Source organism: Artemia franciscana, chromosome 20, assembly GCF_032884065.1.
Source record: "Artemia franciscana chromosome 20, ASM3288406v1, whole genome shotgun sequence".
In the NCBI taxonomy this organism is placed as follows: Eukaryota; Metazoa; Arthropoda; class Branchiopoda; order Anostraca; family Artemiidae; genus Artemia; species Artemia franciscana.
Window position 1 is genome coordinate 35590783 of NC_088882.1, and position 19508 is coordinate 35610290.

The 19508-nt window shown below is 35.7% G+C and overlaps 1 protein-coding gene across 2 annotated transcripts in view; it reads left to right on the forward strand.

Annotated features, from left to right (window-relative positions):
- The window catches only part of LOC136040186 (glycosaminoglycan xylosylkinase-like), a 74839-nt gene that overhangs the window by 30272 nt on the left and 25059 nt on the right, over positions 1–19508 (forward strand). For both annotated transcript variants that reach the window (XM_065724336.1, XM_065724335.1), the window contains exons 4-5: positions 12274–12470; positions 14509–14680. In XM_065724336.1, the coding sequence (XP_065580408.1) occupies positions 12274–12470; positions 14509–14680 (369 nt within the window). The remainder of the gene's footprint in view (positions 1–12273; positions 12471–14508; positions 14681–19508) is intronic.

A 19508-nucleotide genomic window follows, 5' to 3' on the forward strand; every position in this document is an offset into this window, starting at 1 on the left:
AACTTCGACAATTTTAGAGCACTCTCTGCCACACATTTTTTGCAAAAAGTCTTTCCTCAAATCGGACTTCGTGAGGTCAGAGGGCAAATTCTTGAGTACCACTGCATATGAGGGCTTTGTTTCAGTAACTGTAGGAACAATCGAGGGGGCGGGAGGGTCCTTATTCATGAAATTGTCTAGCTTATTACAAACTTTTGTAACTTTTCTGGTGATTACTGCAGCTATCTCACCAGGACAGATAGGGACTTCGTCAGGTTCAACTATCACAAAGACTGGCAGCTCAACGTTACGTTGCTCACAAAGTTCAAGTAACTTTAACATTTCGTTAATATTGTCTTCGGCACTTTTTTTAATTGACACTCTATTGGTGTAGTGAGCAGAAGACCACAGTATCTCCTTAGCCTTGATTATATCGTCCTTTGTAAAAAACTCGCATGCTTTACGACTTATCTCGTCACTCTTATTTCCAGCTTTTCGAGCACGATTTAAAAAGTTCAAAATCGCATTCCAAACTAATTTCTCCGACATGGCATATAATATTTAAACAATATTTAAACAAAGACCCTGTCAGCTTTATGTTTTCAAAGTTAAAAAAAAAACAATTTTCAAATCATTGATAAGTTGATGTTTTTACTGGTTGATTACTTTAGCACCCTCATTTTTTAAATCTTTTATTTTTATTTTTACTGCTTATTCTGGAAAGAAATGCCTTTTATTTCAATTTAATATTTAAACAAAGACTCTGTCAGCTGTATGTTTTCAAAGCTAAAAAAAAAAAAAAAAAATTCAAATAATTGATAAGTTGATGTTTTTACTGGTTGATTACTTTAGCACCCTCATTTTTTAAATCTTTTTTTTTTATTTTTACTGCTTATTCTGGAAAGCAATGGCTTTGATTTCAATTTAATATTTAAACAAAGACTCTGTCAGCTTTATGTTTTCAAAGTTAAAAAAAAAACAATTTTCAAATAATTGATAAGTTGATGTTTTTACTGGTTGATTACTTTAGCACCCTCATTTTTTAAATCTTTTTTTTTTTATTTTTACTGCTTATTCTGGAAAGCAATGGCTTTGATTTCAATTTAATATTTAAACAAAGACCCTGTCAGCTTTATGTTTTCAAAGCTAAAAAAAAAACAATTTTCAAATAATTGATAAGTTGATGTTTTTACTGATTGATTACTTTAGCACCCTCATTTTTTAAATCTTTTATTTTTGCTGTTTGTTCTGGAAAGCAATGGCTTTTATTTCAACTTAAGATTAAAAAATAGACCCTACCAGCTTGATGTTTTCGAAGTTAACAAAACTAAAAAGAAAAGACAATTATTAATAATTGATTATTTTATACATTTACTGGTTGATTACATTAGCACCTCCCTTTTCCTTTTTTTTCATAAACAAACAAAGGACCTGTCTGAGCAGAATTAAAATGAAATAATCTGCCAAGCGTAAAATTACCACAAATCACCATCAATAAAAAGATGAGGCACAAAATGAGCAGAAATTACAACAAACAACCGAGTCAAACTCATAACAAGCAGAAATTAACTTAAGTAGGGCGGACAACCCTCATGCCTTCTCCAGGCCAGAAAATAATTCGTACTTGTCACTTGTCACTCTTGTCACTTTAATAAACAAAAAATTTAGAATTTAAGGAATATATATATCAGTGTATGTATTAGTATATAGTATATGTGTTAGTATATATCAGTATATGTATGTTAAACTGACAATGCACATTTATTTGTATTTTTTTTTTCAGTTCCTTAGTCATTGATGGGTTGATATCTATAGTAGGTCATTTCTTTTGCACCCTAATTATCTTTTTTTACTTTTTTTTTGGGAAATTAATTGCTTTTACTTGAAATTAAGACTAAGACAAAAAGCTTGTCAGCTAGAATTGTTGAAACTTTGGAAAAAAAAATCATTAATGGGATAATGCATTTATTAGTTGACCATCTCGATTTTTTTCTGTTTTTCTGTGTTTGTTCTGGAAAGTAATGGCTTTTATAAGGATTTAAGATCAAGACAAAGAGCCTGTACGCTTGACTTTTTCGAGTTAAAAAGAATCTTTTTAATCATTAATGAATTAATATCTTTACTTGTTGATTACTGTAGCATTCCCCTCTTATTTTTTTTTACTGTTTGTAATGGTATGTAATGACCTTTATTCTAATTTAAGATTAGGACAAAAAGCTTATCAGCTTGACTTTAAAATTAACAAAACAAACTAAAAAAAACGTGTATTTGTAATCATTAATGAAATAATATCTTTACTGGTTGATTAAATTAGCTCCCCAATTTTGTCTATTTTTTTATGGCTTTTATTTGAACTTCAGACCAAAAAAAAAGCCTACCAGCTCGACATTTTTTTTAACAGTTGAAAGTAAAGATTTTCCAGGCTTAACTGCAGTTTTTGGTAGCACAAAAACTTGAAATAAAATAAGAATGAGCACCAGGAGGGGTTGCTAGACTTAAAACATAATTTGTCGAAAGTGAGTTTTAATCTCTTTTCTATGGTTACCTTAGAAATTTTTTAACTTCTCCGTCAAGATAGTGATACCAGGGAGGGGGGGGGGTTGGAAGATTAATAATATGGTTTGTGGTCTGCTTACTATTATGATCCAGTAACGTTCAAAGGAGGATTCTTCTAGTTCCAACGACTCTCCTGAATGTTAGAGGCTTGCGAGAATTCTTTTTGTATTAAGTTTTTCTCAGTTAATGTTTTTTTCACTTACTTACTTGACTTATGTCCTGAACGTCCACGTGGGCCGTGTTGGGCCATCTCCTATATACGTTGACAGATCAGCTTTCTTTAGGATGTGCAGTCATCAACTTGATTTAAAAGTTGCAGGAGGTTGTTTCCGTAGTTTTCTCGCCGTCAGTTCCTTGATCTGCCGGGACGGCGACTGCTGTGTCGCCGTTTACCTTAGAAAATAACTTTTGGCAGTTGCAACTTCTCCATCCGGTGAACGTGGCCCAGATATCTAAGTTTTTGCTGGCGCACTCTCTGGAGTATTGGCGTTTTTCGCTTCAGCCGTTCCCGAAGTTCTTGGTTAGAGACTCTGTCGAGGTATGTTATACCGGCTATACGGCGAAGGCGTTCTGTTTTGAATGCGGAAATTTTTCGCTCATCCTTCAGTTTCAGAGGCACGTCACGTGTATAGGGCACGGTGTATAGGGCAACAGGAACTATTAAGAAGTGCAAGAGTCATAGCTTTAGTTGTGTTGATGGATATTTGTTTTTGAATTGGGAAAGCAGCCTCTTGAAGATTGCACTTCCTTATTCAAGTCTTCTAGGTTCCCTAGGTATACGAATTGGGTGACCGATTCAACTACTTAGCTGCATGATATGACATGAGCGGGAGATGGGCTGGAGTCTCTCGTTGTATGCATGACTTGGGTCTTTTTTGGATTAATGGTCATGCCAAAGCTATTTGCTGTGGATTCTAGTTCAGAAGCTTGGGCCTGTAATCTAGGTACAGTTCAGTAAGTATATCGAGGTCGTCAGCATAAACTAGGGTGTCTACGGAGACTCCGCTAATGTTCACGCCTACTTTATTTTCTGGTTCAAGTTCATTTCAAGTTCAAGTTCATTTATTTAATAATCGCACATACATGTATATATATATATATATGACATAGGCCCATGGGGAGACAAGCTCGAAAAACTAGGCCTAGACAAAGAATAAAATAATAACACACTACAATACAAAGATAAACATGACGGCAAAGATACAATAACACAACAATAGTATGAAAGTAGCAGCTAGCTCAGGATCATTCAATACTGTTGAAAAAATTAAGAAAGTAATATTATTAAATATAAATTAATACTGGAAGATAGCTGAGAGGCCCATAATCACCCAGAGCAACGAACCATACAAAAACTTTGCCTTACTAAAAAGATACTTAATTAATTAAAAATAATCCTGAACTAAATGAAATTTAAGTTTCCTTTTTATTAAATGGATAGAGGAAAAATTATCAATAAGAGCCTTGTGAGCATCCCAGCACCGAGCTATTGACAAAAACGGAGCGAATTTAGATCTCTCAGTATTATATTTGTCAATGTAGATATCCTTTTTTTGTCGAGTGTTATAATTATGTAAATCTTGTGATTGGGAGAACAAACTTTGATGGAGGTAATATGGCGGTAATTTCTTAATGTCATAATTGATTTTGAAAAGAATTGCTCCAAAAGCAAATTGTTGAGTGACTGGAAGTATATCTAGATAAGTATATAAAGATGCAGTAGAAGACTTATTTGGAAGTTCAATAGGTGATGGAATAAAAAGTTTAAGGATTCTTAGGGCTTTATTTTGTAAAATCTGTATTGGTTTAATATGGCTTTTAAATGTAGATAAATATACTAGAGAACAATAATTAATATTAGTCTGAATCAGAGCAAAATAAATACTTCGTAAAGCAGAGTAGGGCAAACAAAGCTTTAACCTTCGCATTAAACCAACATACCTTGAAATCTTTAATCGTAGATTTTGAATGTGTGTTTTAAAAGATAAGCTTTCGTCAATCACAAGTCCAAGGTACTTTGTCATTTTCACCCGAGATATTGATAATAGATACTTTGAAGAAGTAACTCGGGTAATACGAGGGCAGATATTTGACTTTCTGCCGTAAATTATGAAATTTGTTTTTGATACATTCAAAGCAATAAAATTTGAAGAACACCAATCAAGAACATTAGAAAATGCAGTATTCAGTTTTGTCTCCAACTCCTCGTCATTCTTTTCAGAAATTGAAACTGCCGTATCATCAGCAAAATGTGTGTTGAGACACGGGGATGTAAAAGCGCGGTGAAAATCATTTATATAAATTAAAAAAAGTAGAGGACCTAGGACAGAGCCCTGAGGTACCCCAACCTTCGAAGACTGATGTACAGGTGAAGAGAGAAAATTGCCTCCATCTAATCGTTGCTTTCTCATGTCAAGATAAGATTTAACTAGATCCAACGCCGGTCCACGCACACCACAATTATCCAATTTACTAAAAAGAATACAATGGGATATTGTATCGAATGCTTTTTTAAAATCTAAATATATTGTTGCTGGAATTTCACCTCTATCTAAGCATTCATGAATATATTGGATGAGAGCAACGGTAGCATGTTCAGTGTTGTGTCCAGACCGGAAACCAAACTGGAAATTTGTGAAGAAATTAGACGATTTAAGAAAGTCATAAAACCTCTTATAAATTGCCTTCTCAAGTATTTTAGAAAATGCTGACAAAATAGAAATAGGGCGGTAATTTGATGGATTTTCAGGAGAGTCACCTTTGTGAAGCGGAACTATCCGCACTTCTTTAAAAGCAGATGGAAAAACTCCAGTTTTAAATGAAAGATTAATTATATGTTGTAATGGTAATATTATTGCAGACAGTATTTCTTTAACAATTTTAGAACTAGACCCGTCAATTCCCGCTGAATTACCTGGATTTAGATCACACACTATTTTTGTTATTTCAGAATGAGAAATAGGCCCGAGAAAAATTGAATTACTTTGAGGAGATGGAAGGTATGAAGAAAAATGTTTATTACTACGTGAATCAAACTGGTTCATTACTGATGAAACAATTTTCTCTCCTATTTTAGCAAAATGAGTATTCAAAATATCAGCCACTTTCTCCGATTTATTAGTAGTCGAACCATCTTCTAAACTAATAACTTCAGGAAAATTAGACTTACTTTCTTTTTTTTATAAAATAATTAATTAAAGACCACGTTTTGCGAGGAGAATTTTGAGCTTCTTCGAAAGACTTTTTATAATACAATTGTTTCGACAAACGTATCATTGTGGTTAATTTATTTTTGAAAATTCTAAAATTTTTAATATTATAATCAGTTGGATTCTTTAACTGCTTTTTAAATAACTGATTTTTTTTCTTAACTGATATCAAAATTCCAGACGTTATCCATGGCCTTATAGGAAATTTTTCTCTGCAACTTTTAATCGTAACAAATGGGCAACTAGAATCAAGGCAGCAATTGAAATTTCTTAGAAAATTATCAGTTGCCATATCTGTATCCTCCGTGGATATTACCTCCTGCCAATCCAATAGTCCAAGGCTTTCATTCAGGTGCTTTAATGTTATTTTATTTATTAACCGTCCTTGACGTTCCTTACTTACCTGTGGTATTTTATAAGTAAAAGCTAAATCTGAAACCAGCAGGAAATGATCCGATATATCACTTAAAACTGCAAAATTTGCTTGAATAGGTAAAGATGTAAAAATATTATCAATGAGAGAAGCAGAACTAGGTGAAATTCTTGTAGGTATCAGGCAAGTAGGAAGCAGACACGCAGAAAAGCAAGAAGACAATAACTCAACAGAAGATTCATTTGAAGTTTCTAGAAGGTCAATATTGAAATCTCCGGAAAGGATTACATCTTTATTTTGAAAATGGGGTTGATGCAAAAAATCATGGAGTTTAGAGAGGAAAGATTTGACTGGAGAAGAAGGCGGTCGGTATACTACGCAAAAAAAAACATCTTTTTTTCCAAGACTAATTTCAGTCACCATTACTTCAAAAAGCATTTCCTCATGAGAACCTTCCAGATTTGCAATGCGTCGAAAAGAGATACCTTCTTTAACTATTACTGCTAAACCACCTTGGCGCCTAGTCAATCGGTTTTTAAAAATAAATTGATATCCAGGAAAAACAACCTGAGGAGTCAGGTCTGTAAGAAAAGTCTCACAGAATCCAACGACATGATAAGATAATTTATGAACTACATCGACAAGATCATCCTATGAACTAAAAAAAAACCCTACAATTTAAAAATCCTGTTCTCACAATACCGGTACTGGGAAGATCAGAAACTTCGGAAGGTAATTTATATTTACAATTTGGAAAGTTAATTAGCCCACCGTCATTTATCTTATTTCCTGAAAATTTATCATGGCTCTGGAATATGGAAAAATCAAAAGGGTTAGATTCAAGGTATCTCAGTCTATCCCCAATGCAACTATCATCCAATGTGCAAAATCAGAATTATGATCCGAACTAGCAGAAACTTTCGCAAAATGCATACCGTCTGAGTCTTAAAGTAGCAAAAACAACTGAACCAGTGAGAACTCGAAAATAATGAAAGAAAAAGAAAAAGAAGACAACAAAAGACAAAAAAAAGGACCATGATTATTACGGCTAGATCGTATTTAAATTTTAAACAAACCATGATGACGACAAGAAAAAAAAGAAACAAATATATATATATATACATATACATATACATAAACATATATATATATATACCCACATATACACATACACATACATATCTCCCTACAAATTAAAATATAACCCATACTAACAGCAAAAATCATCACTTATCTTGACAAAACCCCATCAAAAAAAAAAAAAAAGAAAAGAAAAAAGAAGAACTTTCAACTGTTGTCACTTAAAAGGAATAATAGACATTTTAAATAATCATTATAACCTTCACTGGAGTTCAATAATAACTATTAAGCTTCATGTTGGTCATCGTATTTTATCCACTTATCAGAGTTCAGGTGACTTACTTCTAACCATAGATCCGCTCCCTTTTGTTTGATCCTGGAGGACTCCCATTTTCCAGCTTCGCGCAGACCTTTAGCCTTAGCAAGGAGGTTGTTCCTGATATCGTTAAGTTTGGGAGGAAGATCAGACACAACGCGAGCTCCGGACCCTTTAAGTTTCCCCACATTACGCATAATTAATTGCACATCTTTGTCGTTGCTAAGGGAAAGACAAACTGGTTTTAACGTCTCAGTTTTCGATGAGCCTCGCCTAGTGGTAATGTTATTGCTTGTTTTAGACCCCAGTCTATACAAATTGTCAATTGTAATAGGGCTAGAAATTCCCAAAGTATCACTGATCCATGATTTCACGTTAGATTCCAGGGTTTGGTTACCCTTTTCGTTTCGTAGACCATGAATGATGAGGTTTTTTTTCCTGCTTTTTAAGTCAACTAGCAATAGTTCTTTCGAAAGTAATTCGCAGGAAGCTTTATGAGCATTCAGTTGACTTTCGAGTTCACGAATCCTATTGCCACGTTCTATTCCATCCGATTTTATGACTTCAATATCAGCTTTCAAACTCACAAACTTTAGTGACAATTCGTTTTGGTTTGCCAAAATTATATCAAGTTTATCAAGTTTCATCAGCTTGGCATTAATGCTAACTTTAAAGTCCTCAAAATCCTTTTTGCTGACGCTCGCCATCATTAAATAAATCAATAATTACGATCTAGTTAAAATCACCTTAGATCATTCCTTGCTATCAACAATAATCTTATGCAAAAAACAGGTTTTGCACGGTTGACTTTAGCGAGATGCTAACACCTTGAATGACCAGCCAGAGAATAACAATTGTCTTACTGTATTAATGATTATATCCAAAAAGGTGTTTGCAGTATGAACTCTCAAACATAACTGTTTGAGCTATATCCTATAGCTGTTCTTGTACGCTATAGGATAGCGTGCAAGAACAGCTTGAATAGTTGTGAAGAAAGTATGCAACTTTGAAGCACACCTGAAGTCGTTGCAAACTCTTCTGTCTGGCCTTCCAGGGTCTGAACGTAGCTGCGATAGTTATCTTGCTTATTTTGGATAACGTTGATTAAGTTTTTGGGCAGAATGTGCCATAGCCCGTTTCGGTCAAGCAAAACATCAGGGCCTATTCGAAATCAAAAAGTAGTTGAAGGATTTCTCTACTGAACTCAAGATACTTTTCCCCAAGTTGTCTCACTACAAAAATCTAATCCGTGGTAGATCGTCCAGATCAGAAACCGGCCTGATAATCACTGATAATTTAGTCTGTAATGGTTTTTATTCGGTTTTGGATAATCTTTGGTAGAATTTTAGCTGGGAGGCTGGTGAGGCTAATGGGTCGATAATTTTTGCAGTCGTTTTTGGATCTTTCTTATGGAGCAGTACGATCACCGCTGTTGTTTATACTTTTGGAAAATGGCCTGTCGTCCAAGCGGTAACAGCCAATTTATGAAATATTATTCTCTAGCATTTTAGAACCAACTTTAAGTAGTTTGGCAGGAATACCACCGGGGTCTGGCAAACAGATGACGGAAAAATGGTCATGACGGAAAATTGCCAAGTCAGATGACAGAAAAATGACCGTGAAAGGTGAAAGAAAAATAGCCATGACAGCTAGCCTTGGCAGATGACAGGAAAAGGCCAAGAGAGAAAGATGACCATGACAGATGACAGAAAAATGGCCATGGCAGAAAACTTGCAGTGATTGATGACAAAAATTGGCCATGACCTATAACTGACAATGGCGGATGGCAGAAAAACGGCTATGACAGAAAAATAGTGAAAGCTTCTTTTACGACCGAAAAACGTGAAAGCTTTTTTTTGTAAGGGAGAATAAAAACAAACTATGATACTTTGAAATCTGCGACACACTTGTAATGATAATTTTGTCAGTATAAAAAAAAATAAACACCAAAAGCGATGACAAACCCCTTCTTTTACAAACCATTGGACACCATTGAAAGCATTGCCTACGGTTGATTTAAACAAGAAGTGGGAGAGAGGAGGGGGGAGTTTAGATTCAGGGGATTCGAAATTCGTTTTTTTTGCATGATATTAGCTTGATTAAGGTGTTATGTCCCTGCTTCTACTGCCACGAACAACTCACTGAAGGACCAAACCGCCTAAAGTCAACACAACTGTGTATGATCATACTCTACCCCAATCTATTCAAAGCTTCACTCTTTACCCCCTCTCAATAAGTTGCACTTTCATTTAAATGTTCCTTATGACCTCTCGCCACCCCATTCGGAGACGAGCTTCTTCGTGTGTGGCCCAAGATGGATTTCTGTAAAGAGTGATCTTCGGCAATCTGTCATCCTATCCGCAATACGTGTCCTAGTCATCTCAACCTTTCTCTCATCACAGCACTAACAAGTGGGATAGAACTGCATTTTTTGTAACAGTTGTTGTTTGTGTGCTGAGGTTCTTATGGGCCTCCTTGTTCCAGTTTGGTTCTTCTCGTCTTCTAGCTGAGAATTAGTTGAACATTTTGGCTCAAACAAAGTACAACAAACATGATTTCTCTCGAGATAAGCTAACAGGAGAGGAGATGCAGGTAGGGACATAGATTTACCTTATATGTCCAATAATGTAAATTAAAATTCTTCCTATGATTCAATGTTGAACAAGGAGCATCATGCATACCTTTCTGAAAAAAAAACGGCAGGAAGAGGGCGGTTATTATGTTAGTGGTTCCTTCATACAAATTGGAAATGTATGTATGATTGTGACACAAACAAGGTGCAATATGCAGTAGTTTATCCAAACTTGGTGCTGTATGGTGCAGTATGGTCTAAACAAGGTAAAACGGTGAAATATGGTCCAGGCAAGGCGTAATACGGTGCAATAAGGTCCAAACAAGGTACAATTGTATATTATGGTCCAAAAAAGGTGCAATGTGCATTAATATATCCAAAGTAGCTGTTGTATTGTGCAATATGGTCCAAACAAGGTGCAATGGTGCAATATGGTCCAAACAAGGCGCAATATGGTGCAATGGTTCAATATGGTGCAATATTATCCAAACAAGGTGCAATGGTGCAATATGGTCCAAACAAGGTGCAATTGTGCAATATGGTCCAAACAAGGTGCAATGGTGGAATATGGTAAAAAAAAGGTGCAACAGTACAATATGGTTCAAACAAGGCGCAATGTGGTCCAAACAAGGTATACAATGATGCAATATGGTCCAAATAAGGTACAATAGGTGCTTTCTGCCAAATTATTGCTAACTAGCTGTTGGGGAGGCGCTTCGCGCCCCCCAAGCCCCCCGCGTGCGTAAGTCGTTACGCGCCATTGTAGTTGTGTCCCTGTGTCTCACCTGTGAATATAGATAGATATATTTATGTTTTTAACTACGTAAAATTTGCGAATATACAACATTCTTCGCAGTCCCATTGTCTGTGCATATAAATAGATTGTCAGGTTTACCGACTCTTGAACATGCAACATATAATTGTCCATGGAAAAAACAATCCGTATTCAGATCTATACCTCATTATTCCAATGATTGCCCTTGAGCTTTGTTGATGGTGATTGCTAATCGAAAATTCCCTGTGTCCCGGTCGTCATTTATATATCCCCCCTGTGCCCCCGGCGTCCTAGTTGTAGTTGTGTCCCTGTGTCCCGGTCGTCATTTATATTCCCTGTGTCCCGGTCGTTATTTGTGTCCCGGTGTCCCAGTCTGTAATTTCTCTTTGAGTGTCCCGGTCGTCATTTATATTCCCTGTGTCTCGGTGTCCCGGTCGTCATTTGTGTCCCGGTCTGTAATTTCGTCAGTCGACAAACAACTTCACGAAGGCGTAATCCTCAATCCTTGTAATGACGTCAGTCGACAAACATGACGTCAGTTGACAGTCGACAAACATGACGTCAGTACACAGACAAACAACTTATTTTTATATATATATAGATAGATAGATGTGCAAGGGAGTGCTATTTAAGGGGCACTGATAAATTTGGTCCTTGAGCCATGGAGACTGAAAGTCCTTGAACAGTTTTGGCTCGAACTAGATAGAGCTTGATAAACCTACCTTTGTGCTAAGAAGTTGATAGTTGAAGGGGATGGATAGTATTGGAGAACTTTAGTATAACTTCAGGTCTTCATAGACAGTACTACATCCTTGTGTGATTCTTTGTATGATAGGTTCTAACATGCCTACTCTTCGTCAATGAAGAAGGCGGTGGGGGAGTGTAGGGGGTTTTAGGGACCACGGGTCGCCTTTAATCCTTCAATAAAACACAAATTCGAAATTATAACTTTATTCTAGTTCAGTCAAGGTTCAAGATATCTGCCTTTCTGTCTAAAAATTGTTGGAGTGGTTTGGTCTGTGTGGATATAAAGGTTCCACAGACCTACGTTTGTTCTTCAAACATATAAGTTGAAACTTTTAAATAAGGCCTATAATGTCTTCCTTGCTGCAAAAAAAACTGGCCCTTGTAGGAGCAGATGATGCTCAATGCCCACTTTATGCAATCTGTCTTCTTTTTTCTTAAATGTTTACCGTAAAAGGGGGGGGGGTAACAGAGTGGACATGGGCACATGCTCCAAGTAAAATGCAATCTGACTCGTTTTTCTTCTTAAATGTTTACTGTAGGAGTGTGTGGGGGGGAATTGGTTGGCAGGGTGGACACTGGGGGCATTTTGTACCTCCGGATTGTTTTCTTTGCTGAGTCAGGACTTAGTTTACAACGTTTATCCATTGAATTTACTTTGTTTTGAAGGTATTCAACCAATGAAGTCATCCAAGGTGAAATATATTCTGGAAAAGACAGGCATACATCGGAAATTTTAGGATTTTATATAGGACTCTTGCTTGGTCTACGACGGTCACCACTTGTTGCTGGAAGAATAGTTGACCTCTCTAAGGAAATACTTCCAGTGGCCTCAACTAGCTTGAAAAATACGTTTTTAAAAAATGGTAATATTCTTATAGCCATCCTATGTTACTAGATAACTGCGTTTAGATGGACAAAGTCTTATCAGTTGTAAGGATAGTGTGACTTCAGACCACATTTCCTATGCTGTAGTTTTATCCTTGCATTTCTTACCTTCAATTTATTTGTTTTATATATTCCATATATTCCGTTATAAGGTGTAAATTTAAGACACAAGTGGACAAATAAAGCATCATAAAATATGTCATTTTGACAGTGAATAACAATAAATTATCGCATAACTAAAGTTTTATGTGAGTAGAGGTCAAATATCAACTTGGTAACAACTTTTGGTAATAACTTTTGGCAGACCTACTTATTTATAAACACATCCCCCATCTAACGGATGTCTCCGAGCCGTCCTAGCCTAGTGGTTAGCGCGCTAGACTTGAAATACTGAGGACAGGCGTTTGAGTCCTATTGTCGCTGGTTATTTAGTTTGACTATGGTGTGACTGTGACTCAGTAAGCTCGGTCAGAGCCGACTCAGCTCTAAACGTGTGCCTGGAGAAATCTGGGTGGAAAACACGGGAAGTTTAGGATAATTTGCCCCATCCACGCATTGCACTCCCGGCCGAAGGCAGAAAATAAGGATATTGGTACCTTTGCCATGAAGACCATTGGTTAGCATGCGGAATTTTTTTTTAACGGAATATGCCCTTGTTCTCTGATAAGATTAGCTTAAACCCCTTATGTAAAAGTGTTTCAAAGTTCTGGCTTTTTACTAATAATCTCTCTGATAAGCACATATACACGAGCCAACTTTAAGTGTTAGTTTTTTTTATGTGGTGAGTAAGGATCTTTTTTTTTAAATCTGAATAAAAATTTTAAAAATACCTCATCCTTCCGAGACCCTTAACTCAACCATTTAGCTTTTATTTTATTCTCGAATTACCTCCCATAAATTCATTTTTTTTTACTCAATTAAAAAACAATTACGGCTAAACTTCCCCATTAAGATCCACAACACACGTTTGAACCTCTTCCATCTCATAATCACTTTCTGTAATTTTATTTTTTTATTCTGATATGAAGTAGTAGTAGTAAACGTCACTTCATGTGAATGACGTCACACAAAAACAAAAAATGTTCACGTCATGCGTCATGACGTGATGCACCAGCTATGGAATATGCATGTTTGATTTAGCCCCATCGCCCCTCTTCAACATGTCCAAAACCGACCAGCTCATGCAGAAATTTCTAGCAACTCTGATGCTAAATCCCTACAGTCAGAATATTTTAGGACACGGATTTCTTTCTCTGTGATTTAACTGTTTCTATTACCTACTTTGTAGTTCAAATTAAATCAAGATTTATTTTTTTCATGGTGATATTTTTAAAGTCAACATTTTAATTACGTGGATATAAAATTTCAAGCTTCATTTTTGTAAGAATTGGCTATTTCTAGCAAATATAACGACTATATTCGTTTTTCTATGCTTGAGAAAAGCTCATAAAAAGGAGTAGAATTCAAAATTCGTAGGGATACAAAAACAATTCACGTACGATTCATTTAGGCATACCAGAAAATTTTAATTGGCGGAAAATGTAACGTCTGTCAGGCTTAAGGCTAAAAGAATATAACGTTTAATAAATGCCAGGATTAATAGCTTTCCCATTTCCCGTTGTACAAATTGAAAATAGGTTAATCTTCCAACAATAGAGATAGTAAAAATATAATTTTTCGTAAACAAAAGTATAAGAAAATTTTATTGTAAATTTTTGTAATTACAATAAATTTTATTATTAATTAATTGCAATCTTTGAATATATTGGGACGGAGGAGGACCGTGCGTCCATCACGTCTTCGTCAATGAAGTTTGATTTTTGAATGGGGTAATGAAGTTTGATTTTTGAATGGGGTACTTAAATAATTCATAGTAATTTTTATTAATCATGTGTTCTTATTTAACCATTTTAATTGTTTATTGACTATTATTAAACTAAACATGCAACTATATTTCGGCACAGATTTTCGTATGGATTCGCAATTTGATACAATCGGTAAATTATTGCTTTGTAGGAACTAATATATGCTTTTACGGGGTTTGCTATTACTGCCACAGAAAAGATTTAGTTTGTGGTGATGGATCACAGATGGAAGGTGCAGTTGTACGTTGGTTGCCTGCATCTGTTAAGATTGGGAAGTTTAGAAGCCCGTGGGCAAGGACTTATTCTAAGAAGAAAAAAGCAAAGTAAGAATTAATTTCAGAAATTTATGTTTTTTTATTCTTGGTTTATTGATATTAAGTTATTTTTCTTGGCTATTTTAGATATTTATTAAACTCTCAAAAATTTTTTTTGGTATTGAACTTTTTCCACTGCCAGTGAAGGGCTGATATCCTTGCATTGAATTACGTGCCATTTGTACATGCCATTGTACAAATTCTTGGCATACTTTTTCCGCTGCCAGTGAAGGGCTGATATCCTTGCACTAAATTACGTGCCATTTGTACATGCCATTGTACAAATTCTTGGCATACTTTTTCCGCTGTCAGTGAAGGGCTGATATCCTTGCATTAAATTACGTGCCATTTGTACATGCCATTGTACAAATTCTTGGCATACTTTTTCCGCTGCCAGTGAAGGGGTGATATCCTTGCATTAAATTACGTGCCATTTGTACATGCCATTGTACAAATTCTTGGCATACTTTTTCCGCTGTCAGTGAAGGGCTGATATCCTTGCATTAAATTACGTGCCATTTGTACATGCCATTGTACAAATTCTTGGCATCCTTTTTCCGCTGCCAGTGAAGGGCTGATATCCTTGCATTAAATTACGTGCCATTTGTACATGCCATTGTAAAAATTCTTGGCATACTTTTTCTGCTACCAGTGAAGGGATGATATCCTTGCATTAAATTACGTAGAATTTTGTTATTTGTGGCAAAATTCGACATGCCATTTGTGGCATCAGGAGATACCCTCCAACGTCAATAGCCACAGAAAAACAGAGGAATAATGACGGTTGATCGTCATTGATTAATGACGCAAAAATAAAACTTCCCTGGTTGATGGAATAGATTTGAGGAGAAATTAAAGCCACGAGTAAAAGAAGGCCTTAGCTTCTAAACTCCCTTCTAATGACAGAATATGTCAACTCGTCATCTTTACTAACATCTAGGATGAAAGCGACCAAAGTGCTGATTATGCTGATATCATATTATGCTAATTATGCTGATATCAGCAGAAATGCTGATACGATACAAAACTGCAGAGCTGCTAAATATTGGCTCTGATGATATTTTAGACCTATGACAGAGTGTTATATTACCCACCTGATCCACTGAACATGTCCCACGAAGTTGGTGTAAGACAGCAATATTCTCAATCCACAAAAGAAAAAGGTTCGAATTATCAAAAAAAGAGTGTAAAAATTAGTGTCCTATTAGCTTGGCCTTTTGGTCTGTTAGCCACCAAACCAGAATCCTGACTATGATACCCCATCATAGAATCTAATTGATTATCTTTCATATTACTGGCCCAATCTCAAACTGGCGCTCGGCCAGGACGATCAACTATTGATCAAAGTTTTTGCGGCCCGCCAACTAATACACCGATGTATTGACTTTAATAGAGAGCTCTAACAACTTTTTTTTTTAATTTTTAATAAGCTTTTGACCCTATTTAGAGGAAAGGCTTGTGGCATATTATAAATACTATGGTATCCCAGGTGAAATCGTTCAAATCATTAAGGTTATGCACAACGAGTATACGAGCTAAATACTGACTATCAGTGGGCTCTCGTATGAATTCTCGAAAACTTCTGGAGTTCCTAAGGGATGCATCCTCTCCCACGTTTGTTCAACCTTTTTCGGCATACCCTCCTCTCGGTGACTACTGTCGATTATGGAGCAAAATAGGTGGTCTCCTCATTGACAAATTGGCTTATGCTAATGATATTGATTTCCAAGTTATGAACATTCAAGAAAACCAAGGAAAGACACATAGCATCTTTCCATTAGAAAAGCTGTTTGGAATTCCGATTAATACAAACCAAAATAAAGCTCAAGTTTTTATTTCAACATTCACAAATAAATAAATAAAATACAACACTTTCGCGCCGGGGAAAACTTATGAGGGTTTGCATTCGCGTGAAAGTCCACATATCTACTTATCTATAATAACAAATCCAATCTCTCTTACTCATTAATACACAACTCTCCCTCCCCCCTTTCATTCCTCCCAATCCCACCTTACCCCCTGTCCGCTCCTACCTCCCTAGCCCACCCGTACTTCCCTAGCCCACCCTTACCTCTCTAGCCCCACAAGACATGGTAATGTCATTCCAGGATACTTCAAACCTGACATTAGATGTTGCCCGGGACTTGACAGCTCTAGTTTCAAAGGGCTTTAAAACTTACTGCAATCCAGCTACTTTTATGACCACCTAAAAATTCACATTTTTTACAACCAGATAATACCCCTAGAATTGTTCTAGAACTGTCTAGAATTGCTCTCTACGGTCTGGACCATGGACAGTAAAAGTCGAAAATGAACACACCCTTCTTACACTTGAAACGGGATAACGAAAATTATCCCGTATGGTTATCCATATGGTTATCCATATCCATAAGGTATGGTTATCCATACCTTCGCTGGATAACGAAAATTAGATACACTGACCCTGTCACAAATGCAAAGTCAGAAGAAGACTAGTGTCGTCATACACGATTCTATGCAAAGTTACGTCAAGAGAATAGTCACAGAGAAATACGTCAAGAGAATAGATCCTGTTTGCCTACCTAAGATTTTACTCGAAGTGACAGTTGATCGGGGACATTGATCTGAGGGAAGATGTCAGTGAGGTGGATTGACTGCTTCGATCGACAATAAATCACCTAATTGTCCTGAACTACACCTTACATAGCAGAAGATCTAGCACTGGTAAAGGAGTTTTCGAAACGGATGGTTCCAAAACGTCCCCCGAGGAAGGATGTAGTAACTCGATCTACAATTACTTGGCAATATAAATCGCTTGAAATTATATATGCATGGCGTTGACAACAATCTAAATCACGCCTGTTTTTTTTTAATAGTTTAAATTGTGTTTTTGGTCTCTATTGACAAGATTTACTCTTTACTTACAGTTAGATACTAATGATGTTTGAATATCCAAATTTTTAAAGTAAAATTCGTAAAATGGAAAGCCAGAGGACTTAGTTCATGGATATTTATATTGGTTTTCTACTTTGCAAAGCTAAATAAAAGAAAATTTATTGCCATAATTTCAGTGTCAATTCTTTTTATTGATATTTTCCAGCGGGTTTAATTTTATAAACAACATCGAACTTTTAGAAAAATAAATTTGATTTAAAAATAACTTTTTATTATTAAGACTAATTGAGATAATCGTTACCATTTGTGAATCAGCTATTTTTTTTAACACATTTTTAAAAACTTGGTTACTGTGGACCGTAGTTTGTCATTTACTAGGTTGCAGCTACTGTTGCAACCATGATCAGTCAAAATTTATCAAGCCAAATTAATCTAGCTAAAGAATTTTCAAAGAGGCAAAAAATTAAGCTAAAGGGTATTTTTCAGTTATTTTAATTCATGAAAACGGCTGTCCATATATAGTAAAAATAGTCACAAGGTACCGTGAGTAACCTCGGAATATTTTTCTAGGCTTTTCCGTCTCGAGGTGAAAAATTGTCCTCTGTTGAGTATATTTTCTAGGCTGATCATTCTCTGATATTGTAAGTCGCAAATATAACAATCTGTAATTCGGTTCTGGGACTCTTGGATCAGCGTGGAAATACAAGAAAATTTGCTTACCAATATTCTCTAACTTAATAAACTAACTTCCTAGAAGCAACAAAAGTAAAGATAGAATAAATTTTCTCTTTGTTTGCATTTTCTTTATTATTATTTAAGAATTAACGACGCTTCTTGACTACTAAGGTCCCTGCGTCGGCCCTGCAGTGCATTCCTGCAGCGTGATTCGATCTCTGGGTCCCGTATTATCAAGCTAAGGTCAAATCCACTGCACCACCACAGGACTGCATTTTCTTTGTTTGAAAACAATCTCTTTGTTTGTATTTTCTGGCGGGATTTAGTTTTTATGAACAACGTTTAACTTTTAGGAAATAAATTTGCTAAAAATGGCAACTTTTTTGCTTGCCATTTCTTTTAAACGTGTTGCAACCATTATCAGTTGAAAATTATTTATCTAATTAATTTAATTATCTAGTTAAATAATTAATCAAATTAAACCAAATTAACAGAACTAAGGAAGTTTGAAGAGGTATGAAAAACTTTTAAGCTAAAGAGTATTTTTCAATTATTTTAATTTATGACAATGCTGTCCATATATAGTAAAAATAGTCACAAGGTAGCTTGAGGAACCTTGGAATGTGTTTCTAGGCTTGTCCACCTCGAGGTGATAAATTGTCCTCTATAGACTATATTTTCCAGATGGATCATTCTCTGATGTTGCAAGTCACGAATAAAACAATCTATAATTTTGTTTTAAGACTCTTGGATCACCTGTAGGATGTGAAAAAGTTCACTGCCTATTGGGCTCTAGCCAAATCCATAATTTGTCTAAAAGCACCATTAGGATAGATTGAATGAATTTTTTTTGAAAAATTGTTTTTTTGTTAATTTTTGAGATTCTTTAAGCCTTATTTGTCTTTCACTTATTTAAAATTTTTCGTAAATTCTTAAAAAGTGTGAGGCCTAGAAGGAGCCATGACCCTTGTAACCTTCGGTGCCCGAAAGTTGAATAGAAGTTTTGTGCGGGGTTGAGGCCATGTTAGTGATTGCAAGTATCGTCTGCTTAGTTATGGACTTCTATCAGCAATTAGGGGGTGTTTCCCCCTATTTTCTAAAATAAGGCAAATTTTCTCAGGCTCGTAACTTTTGATGGGTACGACTAAACTTGATGAAACTTATATATTTCAAATCAGCATTAAAATGCGATTCTTTTGATGTAGCTATTGGTGTTAAAATTCCATTTTTTAGAGTTTTGGTTACTATTGAGTCGGGTCGCTCCTTACTACAGTTCGCTACCACGAAC